Source organism: Sander lucioperca, chromosome 9, assembly GCF_008315115.2.
Source record: "Sander lucioperca isolate FBNREF2018 chromosome 9, SLUC_FBN_1.2, whole genome shotgun sequence".
Lineage (NCBI taxonomy): Eukaryota > Metazoa > Chordata > Actinopteri > Perciformes > Percidae > Sander > Sander lucioperca.
In genome coordinates, this window is record NC_050181.1 from 40,715,822 (window position 1) to 40,742,348 (window position 26,527).

At 40.4% G+C, this 26,527-nt stretch overlaps 3 protein-coding genes across 6 annotated transcripts in view; all 3 read left to right on the forward strand.

The window, feature by feature from the left end:
• The first annotated feature begins 1,219 nt into the window (after positions 1–1,219).
• casq1a (calsequestrin 1a) lies at positions 1,220–10,584 on the forward strand. The gene is made up of 11 exons (XM_031306827.2): positions 1,220–1,636; positions 4,996–5,089; positions 5,389–5,489; positions 5,674–5,785; positions 6,072–6,145; positions 6,736–6,866; positions 6,973–7,018; positions 7,172–7,226; positions 7,543–7,643; positions 7,837–7,911; positions 9,444–10,584. The coding sequence occupies exons 1-11, from the start codon at positions 1,400–1,402 to the stop codon at positions 9,891–9,893; spliced, it is 1,476 nt and encodes a 491-aa protein (XP_031162687.2). The 5' UTR covers positions 1,220–1,399; the 3' UTR covers positions 9,894–10,584.
• The window catches only part of LOC116055067 (E3 ubiquitin/ISG15 ligase TRIM25-like), a 28,120-nt gene continuing 6,033 nt past the window's right edge, over positions 4,441–26,527 (forward strand). Inside the window, exons 1-8 of one of the 4 annotated variants that reach the window (XM_031306824.2) lie at positions 4,441–4,451; positions 19,707–19,764; positions 20,942–21,215; positions 21,384–21,701; positions 25,016–25,099; positions 25,190–25,274; positions 25,361–25,450; positions 26,137–26,193. In XM_031306824.2, coding sequence (XP_031162684.1) covers positions 20,958–21,215; positions 21,384–21,701; positions 25,016–25,099; positions 25,190–25,274; positions 25,361–25,450; positions 26,137–26,193 — 892 coding nt within the window. In that variant the 5' untranslated portion in view covers positions 4,441–4,451; positions 19,707–19,764; positions 20,942–20,957. Of the gene's footprint in view, positions 4,452–19,706; positions 19,765–20,580; positions 20,771–20,941; positions 21,216–21,383; positions 21,702–25,015; positions 25,100–25,189; positions 25,275–25,360; positions 25,451–26,136; positions 26,194–26,527 lie in introns of those variants that run through there. The other 3 variants (XM_036005455.1, XM_031306823.2, XM_036005456.1) reach the window with 3 other exon arrangements.
• Positions 13,217–17,790, forward strand: si:rp71-1g18.1 (uncharacterized protein LOC559922 homolog). The gene is made up of 4 exons (XM_031306830.2): positions 13,217–13,634; positions 13,915–14,042; positions 14,712–14,793; positions 16,722–17,790. The coding sequence occupies exons 1-4, from the start codon at positions 13,385–13,387 to the stop codon at positions 17,678–17,680; spliced, it is 1,419 nt and encodes a 472-aa protein (XP_031162690.1). The 5' UTR covers positions 13,217–13,384; the 3' UTR covers positions 17,681–17,790.

Sequence of the window (26,527 nt, forward strand, 5' to 3'; positions counted from 1 at the left end):
TCGTGTAGGTATGTGGTTTATAAAAAATAAAATAATAACAAGAATGTAATCCTATTGGAGCATCTGTGCTCTGTCAAAGGGTAAATCCACAGCAAAAGACAAAAGGCAAAATAAACGGTTGCATTGGACTTATTCTCACCTCAGTATGTGATGCCACAGCAGGTGTTTTCAATCATCACCAAAGTTAAAACACCTGCTGTGACACCACTGATTGGGATGTGATGACACAGTCAGTGCATATTTCAACAACTCCCTTCAAACAAAATCTTTCCACTTTAATACTGCAGGCTGCATGTCCTGCTACAGAAAAGAGGGGTGTGTCGTGTGCATGTGTGTTTTGGGGGTCTGAAGGAGTATTACGATACCATGCCTGTCATTTTTTATAGCTTACCTCCTCCCTTTCAATCTGTAAAGTAATATCACATCACCCCAAGGATACATGCACATTGCACGGAACACACGTGTAGCCTACTGTATGTACAGATGGCTCAGGCTCAAAAAGAACCCAAAGAAATTGCCACATGCATCTCCCCTTCAAAACTCTATGTTTCACTTTCTTCTTGAGTCAGTGCTAAGTGACACCTATGCACTGAATCCTCAGCAGGTGCACCACCCTCTCCTCTCTCCATGTCCCTGAGTGACCCAGCACCACATTCTAGCGCTGCGCTGGTGCCAGCGGCCGCAAATTAGACACCAGCACCCCCTCCTGATATGCACTTCCCTGTCCTGCATCCATTATTTTTAGCTGGGATACAAGCCTCCATCTACACTTAATATGGGAAAAGAGTTATTCATATTCGTAGCCACCTCTAAATCCATCATATCACTGTTTCTTTAGTTGGTGCAAAGCGGACAGGCTCAACAAACAAACACACACACACACACACAAACAAACAAACACATCCCATCCTTCTTCGTCTCTTTATTCCTTGCTTTTGCACCAACTCTCTTCACTTCCATCATGTCTTCTCTTGTTCTCAGTGGATAGGGAGAGAAAGAGAGCACGTTGGTCCTCATCTCCTCACTCCACCCACTTTTACAGGTCTGCGCACACACTCAAGCTCACACACACACACACACACACACACACACACACACACACACACACACACACACACACACATACAAAGCTGTCACCCCAGCAACCACAGTGACCCCCACCTCATCTTTCCCAGTTACACCCCACATAGACATACATTTGCACCTATGTCAAACTTAGCCCAACCCCTTTTTGCACCCTGTGCCCCACTGCCAGTTGCAAGAGTTGGTCTTGCTCTCTTCTGGGTGACGCGGATTGGAAAGGGTTCTCCATACTTTTACCTATTTTGTTTTTTTTTGCTGGCACTTTTTTACTTGTAAAAAAACTGTGAATACATCTACATTATCTTAGAGAGGAGCCATGAAGTGGACCTGGGTGCTTGTGGCAGTCTTGCTGTCCTTTGGGGGGCTATCACTGGGAAAGGAGAGCTTAGACTTCCCAGAGTATGATGGCAAGGACCGTGTCCACGACCTCAATGCCAAGAACTATAAGTCTGTGATGAAGAAGTACGATGTTATGGTGGTGTACTACCATGACCATCCCGGATCCAGCCGCGTCGCCCAGAAACAGTTTGAGATTGAGGAGCTGGCCCTTGAGGTGGGTTGAGATGGGAACTATGGGTTTAATAAGGAGGACTGCTTGCTGATGAGAAAGCTGGATTCATATTGCAAAGCACACAGAAACATTACACAGTATTTAACTCCAAGTTGCTACTTGGTTGGAGGCTCTAGTTTTATTTGCATGCACAGAATATGAATCATGCAGATGTGTGTGACAGTATACTGCTGGTAGAGGGCTTAGGTACAAATGAAAAGAGATTATTATTCATTTTAAATGGGTAAGGAAGGAGTATATTTGTTAACAAAGACATATTTTTGAAATTTGAAATGTGGTAAATGTGGAATTGAACACAGGGGGAGTTATCATGGGAAATTGATGCTACAAGATGGAAAATAGCTTTGCTGGATTCAGAAATGCTTATTGGTGAAGTCCCAAAAATGTGTCACAAGCCTCTGCTGTGTATTGTCAATATCGTCCACCCAAAGAGCTGAGCTGTGAGGACTCAAGATATCATTTATTCTGGCAAATGCTGTGTGTGTGTGTGTGTGTGCGTGCGTGCGTGCATGCATGCATGCAAGCGTGCGTGCATGCGTTCGTTCGTGTGTTGTGTGTGTGATGTAGCCTACTTAACACACCTCTATCAGCATGTCTCAGGTCTCCTGTCAGCCTGGATACTCAGCAGTTTCATCACATTTCTCACAGAGAGACATTACATCACCATTGAGCAAGCTTTCAGTATCAGCTCACAAACACATCAAACCACAACTGACCTGGGTCAGTTCTCAGGTTACTTATAAAAAAAAAAAACACTGAATATCAAATGTCACATATTCATACACTGCATTTTCTAGGAAAAGTTATACTTGCATTTGTTGAAAGTTGCAGTTCTATAAAAAGTAATAGGGGTGATGACTGATTTATCGAATATATACACTGGATCATGAGGCAACCATATTTTACAGCATTTGGCATGGCCACTGAATGCCAAGGTGCTTCCTTATAAACTTGATGCTTTTTTATGTTTCAGGAGAGCTGTAAGAATTTTAGAACTCACATGCAAAACAGGCACACAAAAAAACTCTTGGCAATTACAACCAAATTCAAAAACAGATTTGGGCATCATGTGAGTGGGATGACACTAAAGGATAAGTATTCAACACTCAACAGTCCCTACCACAGCTGTGATCGTACCAAATTACACAAATTAACATGGAAAGAATTTTAAAAAACTAACTAAATTAATCAAACAACAAATTACTGATATATCTTGTTATGTAAGTTTAACACAATTAATGAAATGGGAAGGAAAATAATAGTAATAGATAATTATAGAAAGGAAAACATTAATACACGTTGCTCCCCTGAGCATATCACATCATCAACACAGCCTTTGGTGTCTCTGTATGGGAGTGTTAGGGCTCGGTCTTAGGGCTGGAGGCCAGCATTGGAGTTTCTGGCTCCAGTAGTGTCGGCTCAGCTCTGCGCTGTGATTGACACTTGCAGTACTGTACTTGTCAGCGGATCCCAGAGCAATGAGCATCACTGCCACCTCGCCAAAATAGTCCCTGGGCTGGTGTGGCTTCTGGCGCTATATTTATCCCTAGCTGCTTTTGTGGTGGGTCGAGCTCCCTGAAGGCTTGTGTTTCTCCTTATGAATGTATTATGATTTACATTTGATGAGAATTTATTATTAGTAACAGACAGCAGCAAAGGGCTCAACATTTTGGAGGTCAAGGCACTGTTAAGTTAAATGAAATATGAGATGATGGGAGTGATGAAGTCATAATTAGGTGTTTTTTCCCTTTGTTTAACATAAAAACGTATTGTTAAGGTGGTTTAACACTGTTTATTATTACACTGTGATAACTTTTGCCATGTTTCCATTTACTATTAAATGCTCACTGTCCACGAACACAGATAAGTATCCTGTGTTGTGTAGTGTTTTTTTTTCCTCTCAGTGAACAAATACAACATGGTAGTGTTTAAAAATGAAATTGTATACATCTGCTGTGTATTTTGCGTGTTGTTTAGTTGGAAAACATCAAATCAGATCAGATTGAGGCTATGCAATCCCATCCCAGATACTGAGGCTGTTGGTTTAACTTTACATGTAGTTAGGGAGGTTCAGTTACTCCTGACAAAATTATATCAGCCACATTACTGCAGATACACCAATGTAAAAACAACTTTGCATATATTAGCCTGTAGGACTCTGATGAAGATGTAACCTTACATCGAAACGTGAGTCACTGTTATGCACCTTAAAAAAAAAAATTATAAAGTAACAAGACATCTGTGTTACACCGGCAATTTTTTGTTACTTTATATATTAGCCTGTATTTGTAGGACATGCAGATATGAAGCTATGAAATACTTTTCATATTGTATCTATAAACAACTGCAGAAAATAAGATGACACCATGATAACTAGAAAGAAATCAAATTTATTTATATTACATATTCAAATCAAGATAAACAACCTCCAATGTATCTATGCAAATGCACATATTTATCTCTAATTTACCTCTCACTTTATTTATTGATTTTATTAAAGTGTTTACACAGGAAATGGAACACAATTGGCAAATTACCACTATAAATAACCAGTGCTTAATCTATTTATCAGAATTTATTTTCAAATGTATCCTTCAGTTGCTTGGATAGTGTGAAGCCTTACTCACTTCAATCACTTGCCCTTTAAAAGCTTATTTTAGCCTTCTTAAATGCCAAAAGGGTGGGGTCCGCAACAAAATATAATGCAATGCATATAAAAGTCACAGTAAAACCAAAATGCTGTACCTTTATACAATGTATGTATAATTTTAAGCATATACTTGCATTATATATAAAGGTATGCTTTGCATGTATTTTAACTCACCTGCTGCTAACTTACAACTCACTAACAAAACTGCTTCACTGTGCCCCACCCATCTGCAGCTCCAATCAAATTCAAAGAAATGCCAACAATCTACACAACAACCTGCAGGACACACTGGTTAAACTACTGTATTTATGCCAGTAAAAGCAGCTGCACAAGCGTGTGTGTGTGTGTGTGTGTGTGTGTGTGTGTGTGTGTGTGTGTGTGTGTGCCTTTTACCCTCCCTAACACACTGAGACAACCCTCAAACCAGGCTGTAAACATGGCACTGCCATTGGTGGAACCAACTGTCAGTCATGAGTTTCAAGTTTCATACAGATTTAGAAAGTGCACAAGCAGAGCTATGAAAAGCAGGCTTTTATGGTAATGAAACTAATAAGTGAGACAACTTTATCAAAAAGGTATACATGTGCAAGATATGGACTATAAATCTACTTCACACTTATGCAGGCCATGTTTTATGGACTAAAATGACAAATCATGTCCTCGGTTATATGACAGTGTCTTTGTTTTACAGCTTGTAGCCCAGGTCCTGGATGAGTTTGATGATGAGGATATTGGAGTCGGCCTCATTGATGCAAAGCACGACAAAGTCGTTGCAAAGAAATTAGGTAAACACTCAACAAAATCAACACAGCTGCAGACACTTGTAACTTAGGTCATTATGCAAAATAAGACTAGCCAGTAACAGTATCTCAGCCATTTGTCAGAATCAAACTATTGATCTAATGGCTAAATAATTTGTACTAACCTGTAGTGATAATGTAGCTCTCAGTTGAATGTGGGCTACTTTAATGTTTCCTGTTCTTACGAAAGATACATGTAACCATTATGGGAAGGATGAGGCCAAATTGTCTAATTAGCATATGTGACCTTTGCTCTGGTCGGGGCTTCTTCTCTTTTCCCCCAGACCTTGATGAGTCCGACAGCGTCTACATCTTCACAGACGATGAAGTCATAGAATATGATGGCGAGTTTGCAGCAGACACTATCGTGGAATTCATCTATGATGTTCGTGAGGATATAATCTCACAGTTAATATCTTGTTTTATTTCACCAAAAAACGTCTCTAAATCCCAGTTTGCTTTCTTTGAAGATGACACAGAATCTGACTCTGGGTTCTTCTTTTCTCTGTCACCTTCAACTCCATTGCCTTCCCCCTTTCTCCTCCATGACCCTCCTCTTTCCTTCATAGGTTCTTGAGGACCCAGTGGAAATTATTGACAATAGTAGGGAACTGAAAGGCTTTGAAAACATCGAAGAGGACATCAAACTGGTGGGCTACTTTAAGAGTCACAAGTCAGAACGTAAGAATCTGTACTGTGATGGCATGATAACCTGTTTCAATTTGTGTTTTGCAGTTGCTTTTCAACATAATTGCTCATGATTGCATTTCTTGCAAGTGCAACAGAGACCAGGCTCAGATTGCTTGATTTAACTTTGCACTGCAGACTGATTTAATTTTTAAGGTGATTTTCAAGTGAGCACACTAGGAGCTACATTAATGATGAGAGCAACAAGTCTACATTCTTAGATATTTCATACAGGAACTGATCTACTGAAACAACTTCATGGATGCCTATAAAATTTCAGATTTTGAGGCTTTTGCCGATGCTGCTGAAGAGTTCCATCCTCACATCAAGTTCTTTGCCACATTCAGTCCCAAGGTGAGTAATAAAGATCATTATCTTAAGTTTGACCTGACACACTTAAAACACCATAATAAGGTAGAATATAAATGAGTATTGGAAAATGTATTTACTTTTTTTTTTTATTATTTGATTAGATATTGCATCTGTAAATAGTGGTTTTCAATAAAAATGTATGGAATTTGACAATACATATCTTTAAAGGCTGCTTTCTCAAAAGGAGTTTTTAGAAATCTCCACTTCAGTAGCACTTACATACATTACACTTTTCAGAGGGGTTTGTTTATGTCATTTAAAGACGGATTTATATAAGATAAGAAGCCTTTATTGTCATCATATTACAATGAATAAAACGAAATTGTGAGTGTCCCTCCCAGCGTTGCTTAAAAGAAACTATATTGCACACATCCTACATAACATAAAAGCAACAACATTCATTCAACAGCCAACATTCATTATATAATAAATACATTGCACAGTTCTCAATGATATAATATTGCACAGATAAGTAAAATGAATTGTAAAAAGCACTAATAAAATGCAATAAAATGTGAAATATGGGTTCGTGCTCTGATGCTCAGTTCTAATCCTTTGGTCGTGTGTTACAGGTTGCCAAGGCTCTGGAGCTGAAGCTCAATGAGGTGGACTTCTATGAACCCTTCATTGATGATCCAGTGGTCATCCCAGGAAAACCTTACTCTGAAGAGGAGCTGGTGGAATTCATTGAAGATAATGACAGGCAAGTCCTATTAATGTTATGCTCCAATGATATCATGAGGTAAATGCCCAACCATCTATAATGAAAAACAAAACCTGTAACATCTTATTTCTCTGTGCTTTTCAAGACCAACCCTGAGGAAGCTGCAGCCACACAACATGTATGAGATCTGGGTAAGAACTTTCGACACCAGAACAAACTAACCCAAATGTCTTCTATGAGGCTTTGATGAGATTACAACTCCAGAACTGTTTTTGAATTTCCTGAATTTGTAGCTTCAACAAATTCACCCCAGTAGGTTCAGTGTGTCTTTATTCTTTCCACAGGACGACGATGTTGAAGGTGAACATATCATTGCTTTTGCAGAGGAGTCTGATCCAGGTAAAGGAACCCCGAATGAATTGTAAACATTACTGACAGAAACACCACAAGATTATGTTAAAATCATTACCAGTCACCAATAGCAAATCTAGAAAGTGTTACATGTGGCAGCAAAGGGGTTGGAGGAGGTTTTTGCATGGTGGTTACGTAATTTAATTAGACTGTCCCTTGCAACTATACAGCATTTCTGCAGGTGAATGAAGGATAAGTCATAAAAATGATCTGCAAATACCAATTACCACCATTTTGCCACCCTGTTGATTCACCTCTATAATAGTTTAGTTATAGTTTCACTGTTGTCTTCTCCACTCCTTAGATGGTTTTGAGTTCCTTGAGATCCTGAAGGAAGTTGCTGAGGATAACACAGACAACCCTGACCTCAGCATTGTCTGGATTGACCCTGACGACTTCCCCCTGGTAAGAATCCAACATGTATATAATGGAAATCAGAGAAGCTCCATTAGGTTCTCCTTGACTCACAGTCAACTGAGACTTAATGACTAAGCTTTCTGAAACATATTCTTCACAAATGTCACAGACATTTATTTGATAGACACTTGCTGATAACAACAGAATTAATCAAAATTATTTGAATTAATTTTCGCTGCAGCTTCTGCCACACTGGGAGAAGACTTTTGGAATTGACCTGTCCTACCCACAGATTGGTGTTGTTGATGCTGGTGATGTGAGTAATATTTTTGGTACTTTATTCATAGATTGCCTGTTATTTGTGTGTTTTGCCGCCCTCTGTTATACATATATATTTAGACGTAGACCATTGGTTTGTGGACTGCCGTTTTGAAGCATGTTTTCAAGGCAGTAGTTTGCTTTTTGTCCATCACCATCTTGGTATTTTGGAGCCAGGAGTGACTATATTTGGACAAGAAGATGAAGTTGGCGAGGATGATGCGCTGTTTATCGCTTCAATAGTCTCGCATTGCCAGACCTTCCTCGACAGCGCTGCAGAGGAGGGTCTGGCTAGTCCACACAACATTACGCGATGGGTGAAAAACGTACTCTGGTTTTATTGGCATTTCTTTAAACCAATCACAATCATCTTGGGTGGCGCTAAGCACCAGACGGAGCAACGGTGCCTCTTCAAAATAGCCTCGGGAAGGACCTTGTTTTGGTGGAACGCGCATGTTCAAAGGTTGTTTTAGTCGTGCAACAGAAAACTCAGATTGGACAGATAGTCTAGCTAGCTGTCCGGATTTACCCTGCAGAGATCTGAGGAGCAGTTAACCATAGTCCTCATGAATCGACCGGAGTTTATTAAAATGCCAACACAAAGAAAGCGGAAGGTGACGGACATCCGGCCGAAATGAGGGACATCCGGCGGAATTTCTGGCAGCACCTGAACAATCCCGTAAATGAAACGTCGGCGATATAGACTATGGCTAAATTTATGCTTATGCAAAGTTTAAATGCTAAGAGGGAAAATGTCAACCTGCTGATTGTTGTTTTGTAAACGGGGTCCTCTGTGTGCTGGCACCATTCATCTGCATGTACGGCAGTACACAGAGCGGGTTGAAAATCGACAAACTTTCCCTTAAGTTACCAGCTAAGGCTAGCGCTAGCTTTGGTTGACAAGGTGCGACCGAACTCTGAACAAGACATACCAAAATGTTCCAATTAACTTTGATGAAGTGAATACACACAGTGAGAGGGTTAAGGTTTTAAGACAAAAATATGGACAACACCCCAAAACAAGTTCACGTCTATTTCGAAATAGAATGCTGGTTTAAGGCACTTCCGCATTGGCTTCACTTTTCAGACCAGGAAGTTGCCATTTGGCTGGGAAGGGGGGCTAAGCCACGCCCACTCATCCCTGTGTGACCTCTCCACAGTCTGCAGAGCTACAGAGTTCGCAGATGTTTTTTTAGGAGCGGGAAGGGGGGAGGGGGGGCTTGGAGATAAAAGCTAGTATCATATACATCACCTGGCACCAGATCAGCCAATAGCTAAATTAATTTGCAATAGGCGGGTTGCAACCAGTAGAGGTCATTTGCTATGCATATTTATAACACAATATGTAGAATTTAAATAGTTTGCACTAAATATCAAGATTTGATTCTGAATACATAAACAACTCTACAAAATAAACACTGGTTTTCATCAAAAACAAAAAGGGGGGTTTAGGGGTTTAGTTACTCTTTAAGGCTTTCACCTCCTCAGAGATTTTCTCAGTTGTTTTATTTGTTCTTCTTCACTCTGCAGGCTGACAGCGTGTGGATGGACATGGATGAAGGTGACGACTTGCCATCTGTAGACGAGCTGGAGGACTGGATTGAGGATGCTCTGTCAGGTAAAATCGATCCTGATGAAGATGACGACGACGACGACGACGACGACGACGACGACGACGACGACGACGACGACGACGACGACGACGATGACGACGACGACGACGACGACGACGACGACGACGATGACGACGATGACGACGATGATGACGACGACGACGACGATGACGATGATGATGACGATGATGATGACGATGATGATGACGATGATGATGACGATGATGATGATGATGATGACGATGATGACGACGACGACGACGACGACGACGACGACGATGATGATGATGATGATGACGACGATGATGATGATGATGATGATGATGACGATGACGACGACGATGACGATGACGACGATGATTATTAAATCATTAAGTCATAATTTACTCTTCAAGTCTGACCAATGCAGTTTCAAGAGTCAACATCATTCACTCTGTCAAATCATCTTCTTTTGTAACTAGTTCTCATGTTGAACTCATTAGTCCATTTTGATATCTCATGTTGAACTCGTCAGTCCATTTTGATATCTCATCTTTTCATCATCCTCTCTCTGCATCTCACCAGAATATTCCACTACACGTTTATCCCTTTCCCCTACATATTCACTAATCCTCTATGTAACAAAGTACTTTCTAAACTAAGATCCCACAATACACATGTGACAGTGTCTGGTACAATAAAAAAAGAAATTCTTTCAAAACCTTGCCATCTACTGCTATTGATTTTTATATTATTAAAGTTTTTATTTTCCAAAGTACTGGAGGAGTTACAATGTTGTATGTACTATGTCTAAGTCCATCTGTGGAGTCTCTTCCAGTCTGAATGTGTTTTGTCTGTTCACTTATTTTCTCGTTTGCCCCAGCATCGAAACAACTGAAGTCAGACCCAAGGGTGCTAGAAGGCTTTTCTGATGGGTCTTATGCTGTACACTGAAAGTGCTGTACATCATATGGATGTTTTCTACGATGATGAAATATGACAACAGCCATATTCTATTTTTGTAACAAGAGGAATTTAACTGTAAAGTCTTAAATAAATGACCGCTTGGACAGAAAAAACATTGCTGTACAGTTTTTTTAAAGGTGCGCGTGTGTGTGTAAAATCTAAATTTCACTCATTTAGGCCGACTATCCGTTGCCTTGGGCTTTCTTTGTGTTGGCATTTTAAACTTCGGTTGATTCATGAGGACTATGGTTAACTGCTCCTCAGATCTCTGCAGGGTAAATCCAGACAGCTAGCTAGACTATCTGTCCAATCTGAGTTTTCTGTTGCACGACTAAAACAACCTTTGAACATGCGCGTTCCACCAAAACAAAGTCCTTCCTGAGGCTATTTTGAAGAGGCACTGTTTCTCCGTCCAGTGCTTAGCGGCGCCCAAGACGATTGTGATTGGTTTAAAGAAATGCCAATAAACCAGAGCACGTTTTTCCCTTCCCGGAATGATGCGTGGACTCGCCAGACCCTCCTCCACAGCGCTGTGGAGGGAGGTCTGGCAATGCGAGACTATGCTCAGGCTAACAGCTAACTGCAGCTTACTGTAGTGTGTTAGCCATGCTGCCGAGTACTGGGTGAGTGTTGATGATTACAGGGTTAGGATTAGGAACCTAAAGTAACGCAATGTTGCTTTAACAATGTGTAAAATATAAAAACGTGTGCCCCCTTGTGGTAGAATCAAATAAGAGACCACAGTGCATGACAATATTCCGCCAATTTTCATTAACTGGTTAACTGGTTAATTTCTCTGCATTAAACGCGCAGAGTAGTTTGAAAAACGCTATTATCAAATAATTAACTATACATAGCAGCATTAAAATAAGGCCTTATGATCGCAATTTGAATCAAAAATGAAGTGTGGTGTGTTTTCTGTAAAGAATTCTGGGTGCTAAAGCGATAACTGACTTGACATAGGTAGCCTAAATGTTGTAAGTTTGTGCTGCAAGATTTCAGGTTGAGTGGACTCTGGGTGGATTTCAGTGGGCCGAGCAACTACAAATGGATCACTGTGAGGTCAGTGCAGAGGTACCAGCTTCCAGTCTGGGTTCGGGAGGCAGACACCGTCACCACATTTAAGAGTGAACTTAAAACTCTCCTCTTTGATAAAGCTTATAGTTAGGGAGTGAGGAGTTGCAGCGTCCGCCTAGCCCGGCCCACCTGCTTCTCTTCATAGTCGTCAAATTCACCTACCAACCCTAGCCCATAGAACTGGCTCAGGTTTGCCTTGCACCAGCTCTTAATTATGCTGTTATAGCTTTAGACTGCCAGGGGACTTCCTTTGACACACTGAGCTCTTCTCTCCTCTCTCTTTCCATCTGTGCGCATCCATGTCCCAGAAATGCTTGCTACTAACTTAGCTCTGGGGAACTTATTCCCCGGAGTCCTTATGTTTTTTTTTGCCCAGAAGTTTCCCTTGGATTAGGGTGGCATCTAAATCATAGTTGCATATGCCCTGCTATGCCCTGCTACACCCCGCTACGCTCTACAGTGCCCTGCTATGCCCTGCAGTGCCCTGCTACGTCCAGCTATGCCCTCCTACGCCCTGCAGTGCCCTGCTATGCCCTGCAGTACCCTGCTATGTCCTGGTATGTCCTGCAGTGCCCTGCTACGTCCTGTAACGCCCTGCAGTGCCCTGCTACGCCATGAACTACTACAACTACTATTTCTAGTCATAGTTCCATTATCTTTATTGTGACTATAATTGCCACTGTTCATCACACCCCAACCGGCACCGTCAGACACCGCCTACCAAGAGCCTGGGTCTGTCCGAGGTAAAGTGTCTTGAATTAACTGTTGTTATGATTTGATACTATAAATAAAATGGAATTGAATTGAGGTGAAGTACAAATACGTGCCCAATAACCTGTAGATATACACTACATGCATCATACATGCAGCTAACTATGGTAGTCTCATATTGCAATTAACAGAATATATAAATATAAAGATTTACAAAGAATGTTTATGGCATTTACTATCTAACTGGGACGTTTTGGAAACAATTAGCAGGATTACTATGGACGAAGTAGGCTACACACAGCGATCATGGATGTATTATACACTGTAAGAGCAAATTGCGTTTAACTATGCGGGATTTAGCGCCAGCAAAGACGATTGTGATTGGTTTGAAGAAATGCAAACAACCCAGAGCGTTTTTTTTCTCTTATCTCAGAATGCATCTGTGGTGTAGCCAGACCAGAGCCATAGAGATAGTAGATGTCTTTCTCTATCACTCGAGCCAGACCATAGACCTTATTTCTCAGCGCTGTGCAGATCACTGACATATGGTGCAGATAGGTCTGGCAATGCCAGACTATATCTACGTCCACACTGCAACAGAAAACCATGTTAATGTTCCACTGTGACGTCTGTATATTTTTTATGTACATTGTAGGCTAACTTATTGTTTTGCTATTAAAACTTAAATTTCCTCCAAAATGGGCAAACGAATTATTGTTGTGCCATATTTTTATACAATATCCACGACTTCAAAAATACAAATACACAGAAATGGAGAATGGAGACTGGAAAATTAGAGACCATGTGTCGGCCATGGATGTATTAAATTAAGAGAACGCTGTCTTCTATATTTTTGCTCCGCCATTGCATGGCCTTTTTTTCATGTTTTTTTTTTACACTCATCTCGTGATGTAGGATGTATTGGATGTAACCATAGACTGTATGGATGTAACTGGCCGTCCCCCTCAGTGTTTGGCGCGCCTGCGCCGGAAAGAGACACGCCTCTTCTTTCTGCAAGCCATGTGGCTGTCGTTGGTAAATAAAGACCTCTGCTAATTTTTAACTTCCATTTTACTCTGAACTTTGTATACAAACGCGGACTTTTGCACTGTCGGAGCAGCCAAAATGTCTGCGGGCGTCGTGAACCTCGAGGCGCAGGTGGAGTCGGTGCTCGGAGCGCTGGTCAAAGCTGCCACGGCGGAGTTAACCAAACTGTTCGAGAGCAGATACCGAGCCTCGGCGCTGGATGTGGATGTGGGCCGCACTGAGGACAAAAAAACAAATAAAACACTGGATAGTTTAACGACTGAGGACACCACACGTAGCATCGGAGTGCAAGTGGACGAGGACATGTATCTGCCGTTTGAGCGTTCTGGTGTGTGTCTTTGGAGCTTTAAATGCTATGACTTCCTGTTTACGTCCACGACTAGGATGTAGAGTGCACACTAGTTGCTTTCAATGCATGACAAATTCAGAAAAATGATCATTGTGTATGCACTCAGCACACATTCAGCTTGATGCTTATGGACATTTAGTTCTTGCACACACTTTATTCATTTGAATGTGTACTGAACTCCTGCACGGTGTTCCCAAACATACTGTAAAGGAATGTATGTGTGCCTCTGTCTTAACCCCTCCCCCCCTCTTCTCCACAGGACTCTCAGATGGTGATTGTTTGAGGGAGATCAGGGAGGAGGTGGAGGGGTGTCTCATTCCATCTGAAATCCCATCGTCTGAACATAATGGCCAAGTTGATCCGGAGTGGTCACCTCTGAAGGAACAGGTTAGTGAGTATATAGGGGTGTGACAGGCTGAGTGAAACTGAGCAACTTTGTAGTTTCGGCAGCTTTGTGACTTGTAAATTAGCACGTCATCACATCATGGCCTGTTTACTGAGTACCTTTTTTTTAAAAAAAAAAAAATAAAAAAAAAAGTACCTTTTTAATGTGATGTGTTGTCCCAGTGTGGAAGCCCATAGGGGACTTTATTAAAATGATATGTAAACTTGAAAATATAACTCTGCAATAGCATTATGGTTTTCAGTAAAAAATGAAAAATGCAATAATCAAATCTGATAATTGCATTTTTATTTGCAATAAGCAATGCAGTATGTGAAAATAAAATGTTAATTTGCATTTCAATATTCACATACTGCATCGCTTATTGCATTTGAAAATTGTCTACTGGACAGTAGGTTGTCTTTGAAAATAAAATGTCAAATTCTGTTTTCATCTTTCAAATAGTTAGAAAATTGCATTTTAATTGTGACTCAAATAATGCTTGCATGGTCATAGAACGGCCATAAAAGTATGTAAAAATTTAAATTGGAATTATATTTTCAAGTTTACACTATAATTTTAATAAAGTCCCCTATGGGCTTTCATACCCTTATTTGTTGTTCCCATAACATCCAGTGCAGCATGCAAATGTGTTATGTTCTTTCTTTAAACAGGTTGTGGCAAAGACTGTAGATATGGTGGAGTTGAGCGGGATTGAAGCAGAGTCTCCAACTCAGACAAAAGTTGTTTTGCATGGTAAGGAAAAGCACTGTGACAGGGAGTTGAAATCCAAGGCTAAAAAACACTGACAAACAGAGACAAATTATGCAAATGTTTTTAATCCATGGAGGATTTGAATTATTGTGTACATATTAACAAGTAGGACTGCAACTATAGGCCATTAGTTTAGATTACAAACAGCACATTTTACAAGTGGCAGTTGCAAATAAAAGAAAGGGGTCCGAGATATTAACAGGACAGTGTTTGTTAGGCCATTTCATTAACTTCTAGAAGTTGGAAGTTTTTCTGCCCATAACCCATGGATCAAATCCTGGAAATGTGTTGCTAGAAACAAAATACTTTTTTTTTAAAGAAGCAACATTGGAGAGATAAAACAAATTTGATGTCCAATATTGATATGCTTGTTAGGTTGATTGATACAAATCATCTGTCTTATCATTGGTTAAGCTTTTTCCTCCTGCATTGTGCTGTTAAAGAAAAACAGACACACATAAACGTGACCTATCCCTGTCATAAACTGGCAAGTGTCGTAATGCATGCTGGGATAGGCTCCACTCCACAGTGAACCTGAAGCACATGGGAGAAGTTGGCCTTCAGGGCTCTTAGACCAAAAGCATTTTCTGCCAGAACGCTTCTTAGGTTTAGGCCACAAAACTACTTAAAGTTTAGGAGAAGATAGTGGTTTGGGTTCAAATAAACCCTTTTAGGCAGAAAGCCCTAAAAGCTAACTAACCTTGAACAGGATAAGCACTTTAGAAAAATGGATGGATTAACTAATTAGATTACACATAGAGAAGCATTAAAACAAATACCCGGGATTCTAGTCATTGCACAGACACAAGTGTCACAGATTGTCCCACTTAAAGGCTTAATAACGCCAAGTGGTAGCGTCAGGAAACATGGACACTCTTGTGTCTCCCCCCCACAAACCCTGATGTTTATTGAAAGCAAATTCTACAACAGTTCTACGAGATTTTTTTTAAATATCAAACATAGCACTTATTAAGTGATACCGTAGATAAAACGTGAGGCTGCATATCATATCAGTGCATCTACCAAACCTTTCTACATTTCACTAATAAGTATCCACATCTCCACCACAGAGTTACCAAGGTGAGGTGAAGTCACACTGCCCGAGCTTACAGTAAAGTGTGCAGTTACATTAAAAGTATGTATATGCTGAAATTTGCCACGCCTAATAATCAAACATCTTAAGCAAATACGGCTGGTTTTGTCTTATGATAACTTTACTTTAGATTTAAGATGTCCTGAAGCTAAAGAGAGAAGACGAATGTTGTGGCAGTGATACCTTGGTGCACTACATAGACTTTTCACTGCTGCAGAACTTATTTAAAACTTTAGCACTGATTGTCACTGATCCCGTCCCTTTCAGTCAAGCACCCCATTACTGTTAATCTGATGGCAATTTAACATGTTTGTGTCGTGTCCGAATAAGCACCATGGCCGCTTTACGTAAAAGTCACAACGGCAAACTGAATGCCATCAAATGAACCTAAAGGCTCCACAGGGTAAAACACGCAAAGAAAGAGAGATACGCATCTTGTATTTCATGTCTCCTCCCAAAATAAGTTTTAAAATCCATCAGTGATGCAGCCTGTTGGAGAAAAAAAAACACTTTTCTTCCTTTTTGTAACACTTTTAACTCACTGCTGTTCTCTCTCACACACCAGGTGCCAAATAATGTGCAAGCATTGTCTCTTCCCATAAATGTACACGTCTGAATGACAAAAAGTAATCACTTTAACAGATAGATAAAGCCAACAATGATACATATTCCATGTATGAAAAGGGACTTTTTATTCAGTCAGATAGCAGATAAACAAGAAGCTTTCTAAACATGGTGGAGGGATGTTGAAGCTGAATGAGAAGAGGATGGTGGGAATGTACAATATTAACTAAAAATGCATCTTAATCTTTTTCAGTCTCCGCAGAGACATTAAGACATGGACCTAAGCAAAGCTCACCAGCTAAACAGAAGCTTATTGTGATCCAACCAGATACGTGTGATATCGTTTCCGGAGAGAAGGTTAAGTTTGTCTGCCCGTTGATCCTCAAGCCAGAGTCTCCAGCTCCCAAAACTGACAGTTCAGAGAAGCCTGTTCAAACCGAGCCTCAGCAGGTCTGTGTCAGCACCGCCAAGGGCACCGCCTACAGCCCGTCCCCGTCTGATGGAGCTGTGACTCCTGCTCAGGTTGGGGTTTGGGAACGGATCCGCACGCCAAAGGAGACGACAAATAACCTCCACATGAAACTGAAACTGACTTCTCCAGAGCAAAAACTGATGAGTCCATGTGTGGTACAGCTGGTGGACGTGCTCACGGTGCCTGAGTCAGCGATGAAGCTTCAGGATGCTGTTGTCAAAGGTCATGATGCTAACTGCAAAACTGGTTGGCCTCTGCCCAAAGACCTCCGCCGCCACCAAGGTCTTCACACTGGCCACCGCCTCTGCTGCTTCACCCCCTGTGAAAACGGCGTTTGGCGGCTTCAGAAGGTGGTCACCCACTCCCGTGATGGATACCCTTGCAGCATCTGTGGAAAGACGTTCAAGCGGAGGAAGATTCTCCGGCGGCACGAGCGCTTTCACACTGGAGAAAAACCATACCCGTGCACTATGTGCTCTAAGTCGTTTGCACTGAGGAAGAGCCTCCGACGCCACTTGAGGTTCCACACGGGGCAGAGGCCGCACACCTGCACGCAGTGTGGCAAAAGCTTCCGTCTGCGAGACAATCTGAAAGCACACCTGAGGTTTCACTCTGGGGAGAAGCCTTACAACTGTGCCACTTGTGGCAAGATGTTCAGGATCCTAAAAAATCTGGAGAAACACAAAATGAGCCAGTGTGGATTCTTTGTTCCTTCGTTCAGGACAATTGCTGGCTTGTAGCAGTGTAAAAACAGCTGTCAGTGGCTGGTTGTGGGGGGTTTCATCACTTTCTACCTCAGATTGAAAACACTGTATCGCTTTTGTAGAATATGGTCATGTAATGTTCAGATGACCAAGTTAAAAGGCTATGAGAGTTTATAAGAGTTGTACAACTACTTGACACATTTTTGTATAATACCTTTTGAGAAACAGAATCAGTCTGCACAAGGGTCCCCTCCACATCGCACAATTAACCAAGTATACTACATATTTGCTGAAAAACTTCACTGCTCCTTGGAGATTGCTGTGTCTTGTAAATGGTTTGGAACCATGGATGTATAATAACAACCAGATCTCAAAAATGGCGCCTATTCAGTTCATTGGAGTCGCTCGCCTGGCTTATATACTGAAAACATTTCTAAGCTTCCGAATTGACTTAAGAGATATGCGGCCCACTGAATGTGCGTAGTAGAGTTTTTCAGATATCAAAAGTCCAAGGACTAACAATTCAGAATAGAAATAGTCATAATCAACCTGCAGTTTGCAGTTCGTTGTGTCCTGTCATCAGTTTTACAGGAGTTTCTTTTACAATGTTGGCCTATGGGGAAAATCTTTTTTTTTGGGTTGCAGTGGGATTTCTTGTTGCAATTCCGCAGGTGGGCCAGTGGACAAAATTGGCTGCAGGGCTGAGCGCAATTCCTGGGGCCCTGGTTGGAACGCATCAGTAAAATTGTATGCCTTTGTGGGTACAGATAGAAGATATCTGGTTGTTTTGGATGGGCAAAATACAGATCCTCACCTGCCAGCCTTCCACTTATGTTTCTTTTGAATGTTTTATACTCTTTTTATGTTATGACTTTTTTACTTTACACTATGTCTCTTATCAAAAAGTGTTTGGTTTTGTATTCATGTTATGATAACTGAATGTATTTAGACTTCTTTCCTGACCTAGATGTCAAAGACTATCCTTGCTGACTTTATAAGACATTCTGTTTTAATGTTATGTTAACGTGTACATATGGCCAAACAAATGTCATTGGATGTTCTCTTTTTTGAAACCGTTTAAAAAAAGTTTTTATATTACCCAATACATGCCTGCGTTCATTTTTTTTTAAACTTCTGATGCTATATAAAATGTTCTTGTGTATTAATAAAAAATATGTTTTGTGGCAGATAATTGAGTTATTTTGTTGTGTAAATCCAACAACACTCAACACACTACATTCAGTCTGGAGGAAGGGCAGGACTTTTAAATGAAGCACCCGTTATAAGAGGTTTATACTTTGTAACTAATGGTTAATTGATAGTTAATAGATAAATTACTAATGCTTAATAGATCAGTTATAAAGCACTTTAAATCTAATGGTATAGCCAATACATGTCCTAGCTACTTTATTTCCAGAATAAGACTATTAAGTAGTGGTGGGAGAAGTATTCAGATCTGTGAAGAAAAAGTAGCAATACCACAGTGTATAACTACAATGGCCCTGCATTTAACATCTTTCTTAGGTTAAAGTACAAAAGTATTAGCATCAAAATGTACTTAAAGTACCAAAAAGAAAAGTACTAGTTATGTAGAATGGCCCATTTTGCAGCTGGTAAAGGTACATGGGGCTATATGACTATTTATGCCGGGTAGCTTATTCTATAATAATATAACATAATTTGTTTTTGTTTTATTTATACTTTTTATAATTAATAAATAAATATAATAATAAATAATAAAATAAATAATCCAACTCTACATAGTAACTAGTATGCTTAATGTAGAGCGAAAAGTACAATGCTGGCTTACAAAATGTAGAAGAGCAGAAGTAGCATAACATTGGAATACAAGTACATCAAAATGGTACTTAAGTACAGTATTTAAGTAAGTGTACTTAGTTAATAAGATTTTGTTTTTTTATTCCATTTGGGATGAATATATTTTTCCCATCATGCTTTGGGAAGTGTAATGTTGCCATGGAGCTTGCCTGATACATCCGCGGGAGTTAGCTTAAGTTCTTATATAGCTACTGTCTATGGGAGTCATGGATGTATTAGTCAGTTAGCTCTGGGTTACAGGAAAAGATGACTGAATACGTTGATTGATGATTGATTTCAACATATAATATATAATACATTCATGGCTTTGCCAGTGCCGCGGTTTTTAACTTAATGTGTACATTTTGGTTAATTTAGCTACGCCATGAAAAGTCTGATTTGTTTTGTTTTTGTTTAAACTGTAATGTTAACTAAAACTAGACTGTAAATAGTTGTGGATTAGCTATCGTTAATAGCTAGCTACTTCATGCTCAGCTAAATGTGACTTTAGTTTAATCTCGCTGGACATAGGAGAAATGGAAAGAATACATTAAGTAAGTAAACACGTTTTTTTCCGGCAAAGTTATGGCTCTGACTTTTGACGCACATTTGGTCAATTTAGTCAAACACCGACCTCAGGCTCTTAGTGTGACGTAGAAGATAAGCATCTACCTGGTTCAAGTGACAGTTCACCAGAAGTCCATTGGTTATATTGCATTAGCTACATTATCACAGTTTAAGATTATTGTATAGCTCCTACACAGCCATATGGTACAGCCACACAGGTGTTTTCAGTTAATTTGGCTGATTGGACTGAGTTGGGAGCCCACAGGTGTAACCAACATCAATGGTAGCTCTGTACAGTTGGGCCACGATGACAGTCGGCATGCAAAAACAACAGGACTGGACTTACACTTGTATTGACCAGAGCCAATATACTCGTGTTAATGATTAGTCAAGATGTCATTTGGAGGAAAATAACTATACAGAGGTCGATGACACGTTCTCAAACTAGCTACAACCGAAGTCTGCCTCAGAAGTCTAATCAACCCACAAACACGTGTTTATTTTCTACACACTCTGTATGAATAAAAAAGTAGCAGTTTCTAAAAATGGTTGTCTTGTTTTTGTAATATCTAATGACATTTTGGTTATGTAATCCTGTATTCAACTATAAAATATCTCGTCTCGAGTCTCCTCCAGTTAGGCCCCGCCCCACCAGGAAGTACAAATATAAACTCAGCAGTGCTTTCACTTTGAGCATTGTGTGTATGGAGGATAAGACAAGCATCAACTTTAGCTTTAAAGGTAGGAATAATTGTACCGATTAGTAGTACTCCCGTGATCTTGTGCTAAGGCTGGTGGGGTAATTCATAACAAATTAAACAAGTGTTTACAAAGGCAGCAGCTGAGTGCTGGACGAACTCTGCAGTTAACTCCTTCCTGTATGCTTTTTTCATGCTCATTGGCACTCTTTGAAGAAGAGGGATCAAGAATGGAAGATACAGAGAAAACAAAGCTTGAGGAGTTGCTGATGTGCCCAGTGTGCCAGGACATCTTTAAGGATCCTCGGCAGCTGCCCTGTGGACACAGCATGTGTATGGGCTGTCTGGAAAACATGATGGATCACTCCTCAGACATTCCCTTCCGTTGCCCAGACTGTAGAGCACACTTTGGACCAATCATTGGGGTGCAGAAGAGCTACGCACTGGCCAACGTCGTGGAGGACTTCAGGGTGAACAGGAGGAGAAGGGTATCTGCTATAATCACTTTTTCCACCTACAATCTTTTTAATAGTGACACTTAGAAGATGTAGAGAATAAACTAGAATAGTTGTGGACTGGTAAAACTAATCCTCAAAAGTGGACAAAATGTCTAACACGCCTTTTCCCACATGTCATAATCTGATTTTTGCAAACAGGAAGAGCAGACAAAAAGTGTGTACTGCGACTGCTGCCTGGAGAACAAAACTCTGGCCATTAAAACATGTCTAAAGTGTGAGGTGTCGCTGTGCAAAGAGCACGTCAAGGACCACCTGGAGCTGCCAGTGTACACGGGACACCCCTTGGTCAGTCCTCTGGGTGACCTCCCGGAGAGGAAATGCCCACAGCACGAGGACGAGGTGCTGAGATACTACTGCAACGCATCCAGGCGCTACATCTGCAATGTGTGCGCCCTGGAGAGCAAGCAGCACAACCTGGCCACCGAGGCCTCCTCCGTCCTGCGGAGACAGCTGACTGTAAGTTTTGAATACCACTCTTTTACACTATATTACACTGGAAAAATCTTGGCATCCTTATGTATGGATTATGGAAGGAAGTTTGTGATAGCAACAGTTTCTTGTAAACAGAGTGGGATTAACCACATTGACATAGGAGATTCCTGTTGCTGCATGTCATGTAGAAAAACCAGATTTTCTGGTCCCTGAGAATCTGAAACCTACCCGCTCCACCTAACTCCACCCCATGGATCACTCGGTCATTACAAATTCATGCTGTGCCCAATCACAATGTTCGTTTACAATAACTTCCGGGTAGAAAACTCCTGCTTCCCGTACATACAATTTAACGGCGCAAACAATACTCTCATCTCATTCATCTAAAATGCATGTTTTGATGCTTTCACACTTACTCACTAACATTAGGTCGGAGACCTAATTTACTATGGAGGAAATATTTATTCATAATTCAAATTGAAAGTCCAAAGAGAAATTGAAAGTCCAAAGAGAAAACGAAGCGAGATCAAACTAAAAATATTATTATTTTTTTAAATTTTCCATTGATCAAATTAAAAATATTATTATTTTTTTTTTTTAATTTTCCATTTGGCTTTTCCATTTGGATTTAATATTTGGCTTTTGAATTTAAATTTAACATTGGCTTTTCCATTTGGATTTAATATTTGGCTTTTGAATTTAAATTTAACATTGGCTTTTCATTTGGATTTAATATTTGGCTTTTCGATTTCAATTTAACATTGGATTTTCATTTGGATTTAATATTTGGCTTTTGAATTTACATTTAACATTGGCTTTTCATTTGGACTTGACACATGTCAATGTAAATGAGGAGGCGTGGCCCAAAGGCTGGTGAGAGGGTCTGAAACGAAAGGGGTGCAGAGGCACCTTATGAACAGCAGGGGGAGCTGACTGCTGGGGAGCTCACTGTTGAGGAGCATCTGTCTGCAGCTTGGCGACAAGGCTGGCTTATCCTCTTATTTCACATGATAGAAACTGATGATGTAGGCTAAACACAAACCACATTTCATGCAACAACAGTGAAGTTTTCATGTAGATACTATAATTGGGCCCGTGTTAGTGAGGACTAGATTAGGACTGTATTTAAAGCTGATTCTGGTTTCCAACACGGACGGAGACAACTTCTCTCTTCTGATGTTTTATTTAATTAAGCAACACTACAAACATGGGTGTGGGTAGCTCTGCTACGTGTGTTTGTGTGTTGTCAGATCTCGAGGACACACACACACACACACACACACACAATCTCAACCGGGTAGTCATCGTCCGAACTGCGACCTCTCCTTGTGTGTCCACGCTATTCTCCGACACGTACTCACAACAATCACTCCTGATTGACGGCCTTTTGTACAGCCTGTGTACTTTTTTGTTCATTTGATTTCCGATTTTGAAACGATATCCAAATTTGAAAAATGGGTCATTTTAAACCTTGTTAATATTGATGACAATGTGTTCAAACGGAAAACGTGTGAAACAGCAGATGGAAATTATAAAAAAGAAATCAATTCTATAATCTAGATCGGGAGTTTGCCGTAGCAGCAGCAGCAAACAACTGGAAACTTCTTACAATTTTTGTCTGCTATTTCACCACTAAATTCACTATTGAGACTTTTTTATGCGAGCAATTAACTGTGTAGAGTTTGAATATGGGCAGTTTCACAAACATTGATGGCCAACTGCACATTTTCTCCAATGTTGTCAGAAGCTCCAGTCTGACGGGACAGCCAGCTGGTGGCGGCCGGGATCGCCTCTCTGCCGGCCGGCCAGTGATGCTCACAGACACCGCTGTCAACTGGAAGTCTCTCAATAGAATCATGTTTATTTCCTGAAATATGGCTCGTTTTCCGTTTGAACACATTGTCATCAATATTAACAAGGTTTAAAATGACCCATTTTTCAAATTTGGATATCGTTTCAAAATCGGAAATCAAATGAACAAAAAAGTACACAGGCTGTACAAAAGGCCGTCAATCAGGAGTGATTGTTGTGAGTACGTGTCGGAGAATAGCGTGGACACGCACCTCACACTGCGCGCACCACCCGGAGAAAAAAGTGAGAGAAAGGAAAAAGGAGAGGTCGCAGTTCGGACGATGACTACCCGGTTGAGTGTGAGTGTGAGTGTGTGTGTGTGAGTGTGTGTGTGTGTGTGTGTGTGTGTGTGTGTGTGTGTGTCCTCGAGATCTGACAACACACAAACACACGTAGCAGAGCTACCCACACCCATGTTTGTACTGTTGCTTAATTAAATAAAACATCAGAAGAGAGAAGTTGTCTCCGTCCGTGTTTTAAACAGACACACCTGGGGCGAAGTTGGAAACCAGAATCAGCTTTAAATCCAGTCCTAATCTAGTCCTCACTAACACGGGCCCAATTATAGTATCTACATGAAAACTTCACTGTTGTTGCATGAAATGTGGTTTGTGTTTAGCCTACATCATCAGTTTCTTTCATGTGAAATAAGAGGATAAGCCAGCCTGGTGGCCAAGCTGCAGACAGATGCTCAACAGTGAGCTCCCAGCAGTCAGCTCCCCCTGCTGTTCATAAGGTGCCTCTGCACCCCTTTTGTTTCAGACCATCCCACCGAGCCTTTGGGCCACGCCTCCTCATTTACATTGACATGTGTCAAGTCCAAATGAAAAGCCAATGTTAAATGTAAATTCAAAAGCCAAATATTAAATCCAAATTAAAAGCCAAATATTAAATCCAAATTAAAAGCCAATGTTAAATTTAAATTCAAAAGCCAAATATTAAATCCAAATGGAAAAGCCAATGTTATTTTTAAATTCAAAAGCCAAATATTAAATCCAAATGGAAAAGCCAAATGAAAAAAAAAAAAAAAAAAAAAAAAAATATTTTTAATTTGATCTTGCTTCGTTTTCTCTTTGGACTTTCAATTTGAATTATGAATAAATATTTCCTCCATAATTTACCTGTTGGGCCACAGACTAAAGACACGGACACCACCCAAACTAGCAGTTAGTCCGACCGGCGGTGAGATGTTGCTGTTCGTAATACTAGATGTGGTTTATCAAAGAAACTAGCAAAGCAACACAGTACAGAAAATAAGCACAGCAGAAACTAAAGTTTGCCGATTTCACATATCTCCGCAATTCAAATCAACTGCCTGAACTGTGTTTTAAATTCTAGTGGGGATTCCAGAGTTTCCAAATTTAAAAATAGATTCCAGATATATTATACTGTCAGATAGTGTAGAATAAGATGTTTTTTTCCACCTATAAATAAAAGGACAACTGGATGTTAAGGGGTTTAAGTAGAGCTGTGTGTGTATTCAACAGGAGTACATGGACCAACGCTTCAACATGCTCAAGGAGCAATCCAGTGAGTCTGTAAAAAAACTGCAAGAAGACATTCAACGTGAAGTAAGCTCTGTTTACTAAATTCTCAATATCTGTGACTTTTACAGTATGTTTTCAACATTTAAGATCTAAAATGTATTTTCCTCCTGACAGAAACAGAAAGTGAACCCCGCAGACTCATCCCTCAACAGTGTCACAATGGTGCTGCTCTGTTTGTGGTTCATTGTTCTGTACTACGGTAGGAGAATGCCAAGCTCTAGTGTTGTGTTTGTCTTTGTATGTGTGAACGTTCACTCACTGATGTCTATCTTTGTTTCCCACCAGCTTACAACTACTCCGTGGAAAACCAGATGCTAACGGAAGCGCTGGACAAGCAGCAGAGCCGTGTGCATCACATTTATTCCACCATCGCAGGTAAGAAGGAAGGTAGTTAGGAGGAGCAACACCACTTTCCTATTTGTCCGTTAAATATGAAGCTGCCGCCTGCAGATGGTTTGGTTAGCTAAGCATGAGTACTGAAAGCAGGACAGCAAACGGCTATCCTGGTTCTGTCCAAAGGTAATTGTTTGTTTAATCCGTATAAAAACCAAAAGTGTAAAAATAACAAGTTGTGATTTTACTGGGGGTTATGAGTTGGACTATTCCTTGGTTAGGCACAGTCTTTGCTGGTTGCAAGGCTAGCTGTTTCTCTGTGCTTTCAGTCTTTATGTTATGCTAAGCTAACTAGCTTTAGCTTCATATTTATTATTTATATTATTTATTCAGTATCGCACACTACGTGAGAGTGGCATCGTCCTTCATATCGTACTCATGGCGAGACAGCGAATAAGCGTATATTTCCCAAAATGTCAAACTATTCCTTTAAAAGCCTGATGATAGTATATACAGTAAAGTAGAAATTCTCCATCTCCATCTTGGTGCTGAGCCATCATGTGTAAATCAAAGATATACAAATAAATCTGTGACCCTTTCTCAAGGGCACAAGTTGAAGTCAACTATTGTCTGATCTGATGCACCACTTACAGGGCAACCTCCTTAGGAACTCAGCCAACTTGTACAGTATAAACTTGTTTTTTCTCTTGTTTTTTATCTCCACATAGAACTCTTGGTTGATCATCCAATGAAGAGCCACAGACCTCCAGAGACAGAAGATCAAGGTACAAAAAATGATCTGGTGGAACATTGGAATGGAAGTTTAGGTTAAAGGGCATTCAGATGTGGAGAGAACTATGTGTTTGTGTTGGAGTACATTGACTAGCCTGATGGAGATGACACAACTTGGAGAGAACCTGTGCCCTGTACTGTCAAGATGCGGCAATGTAGATAGTCATTGTTTTCATTAAAGATAAATAAGCAGACAATGATTGTGTTTACATGCACATTAATATCCTGGTTTTGATCATATACCGGATAGGATGTCAACATGTTATTCACATCGCTGTTATCATGATTTTAATATTATCCAGGTTTCTGATTGTCTGCATCGTTTCT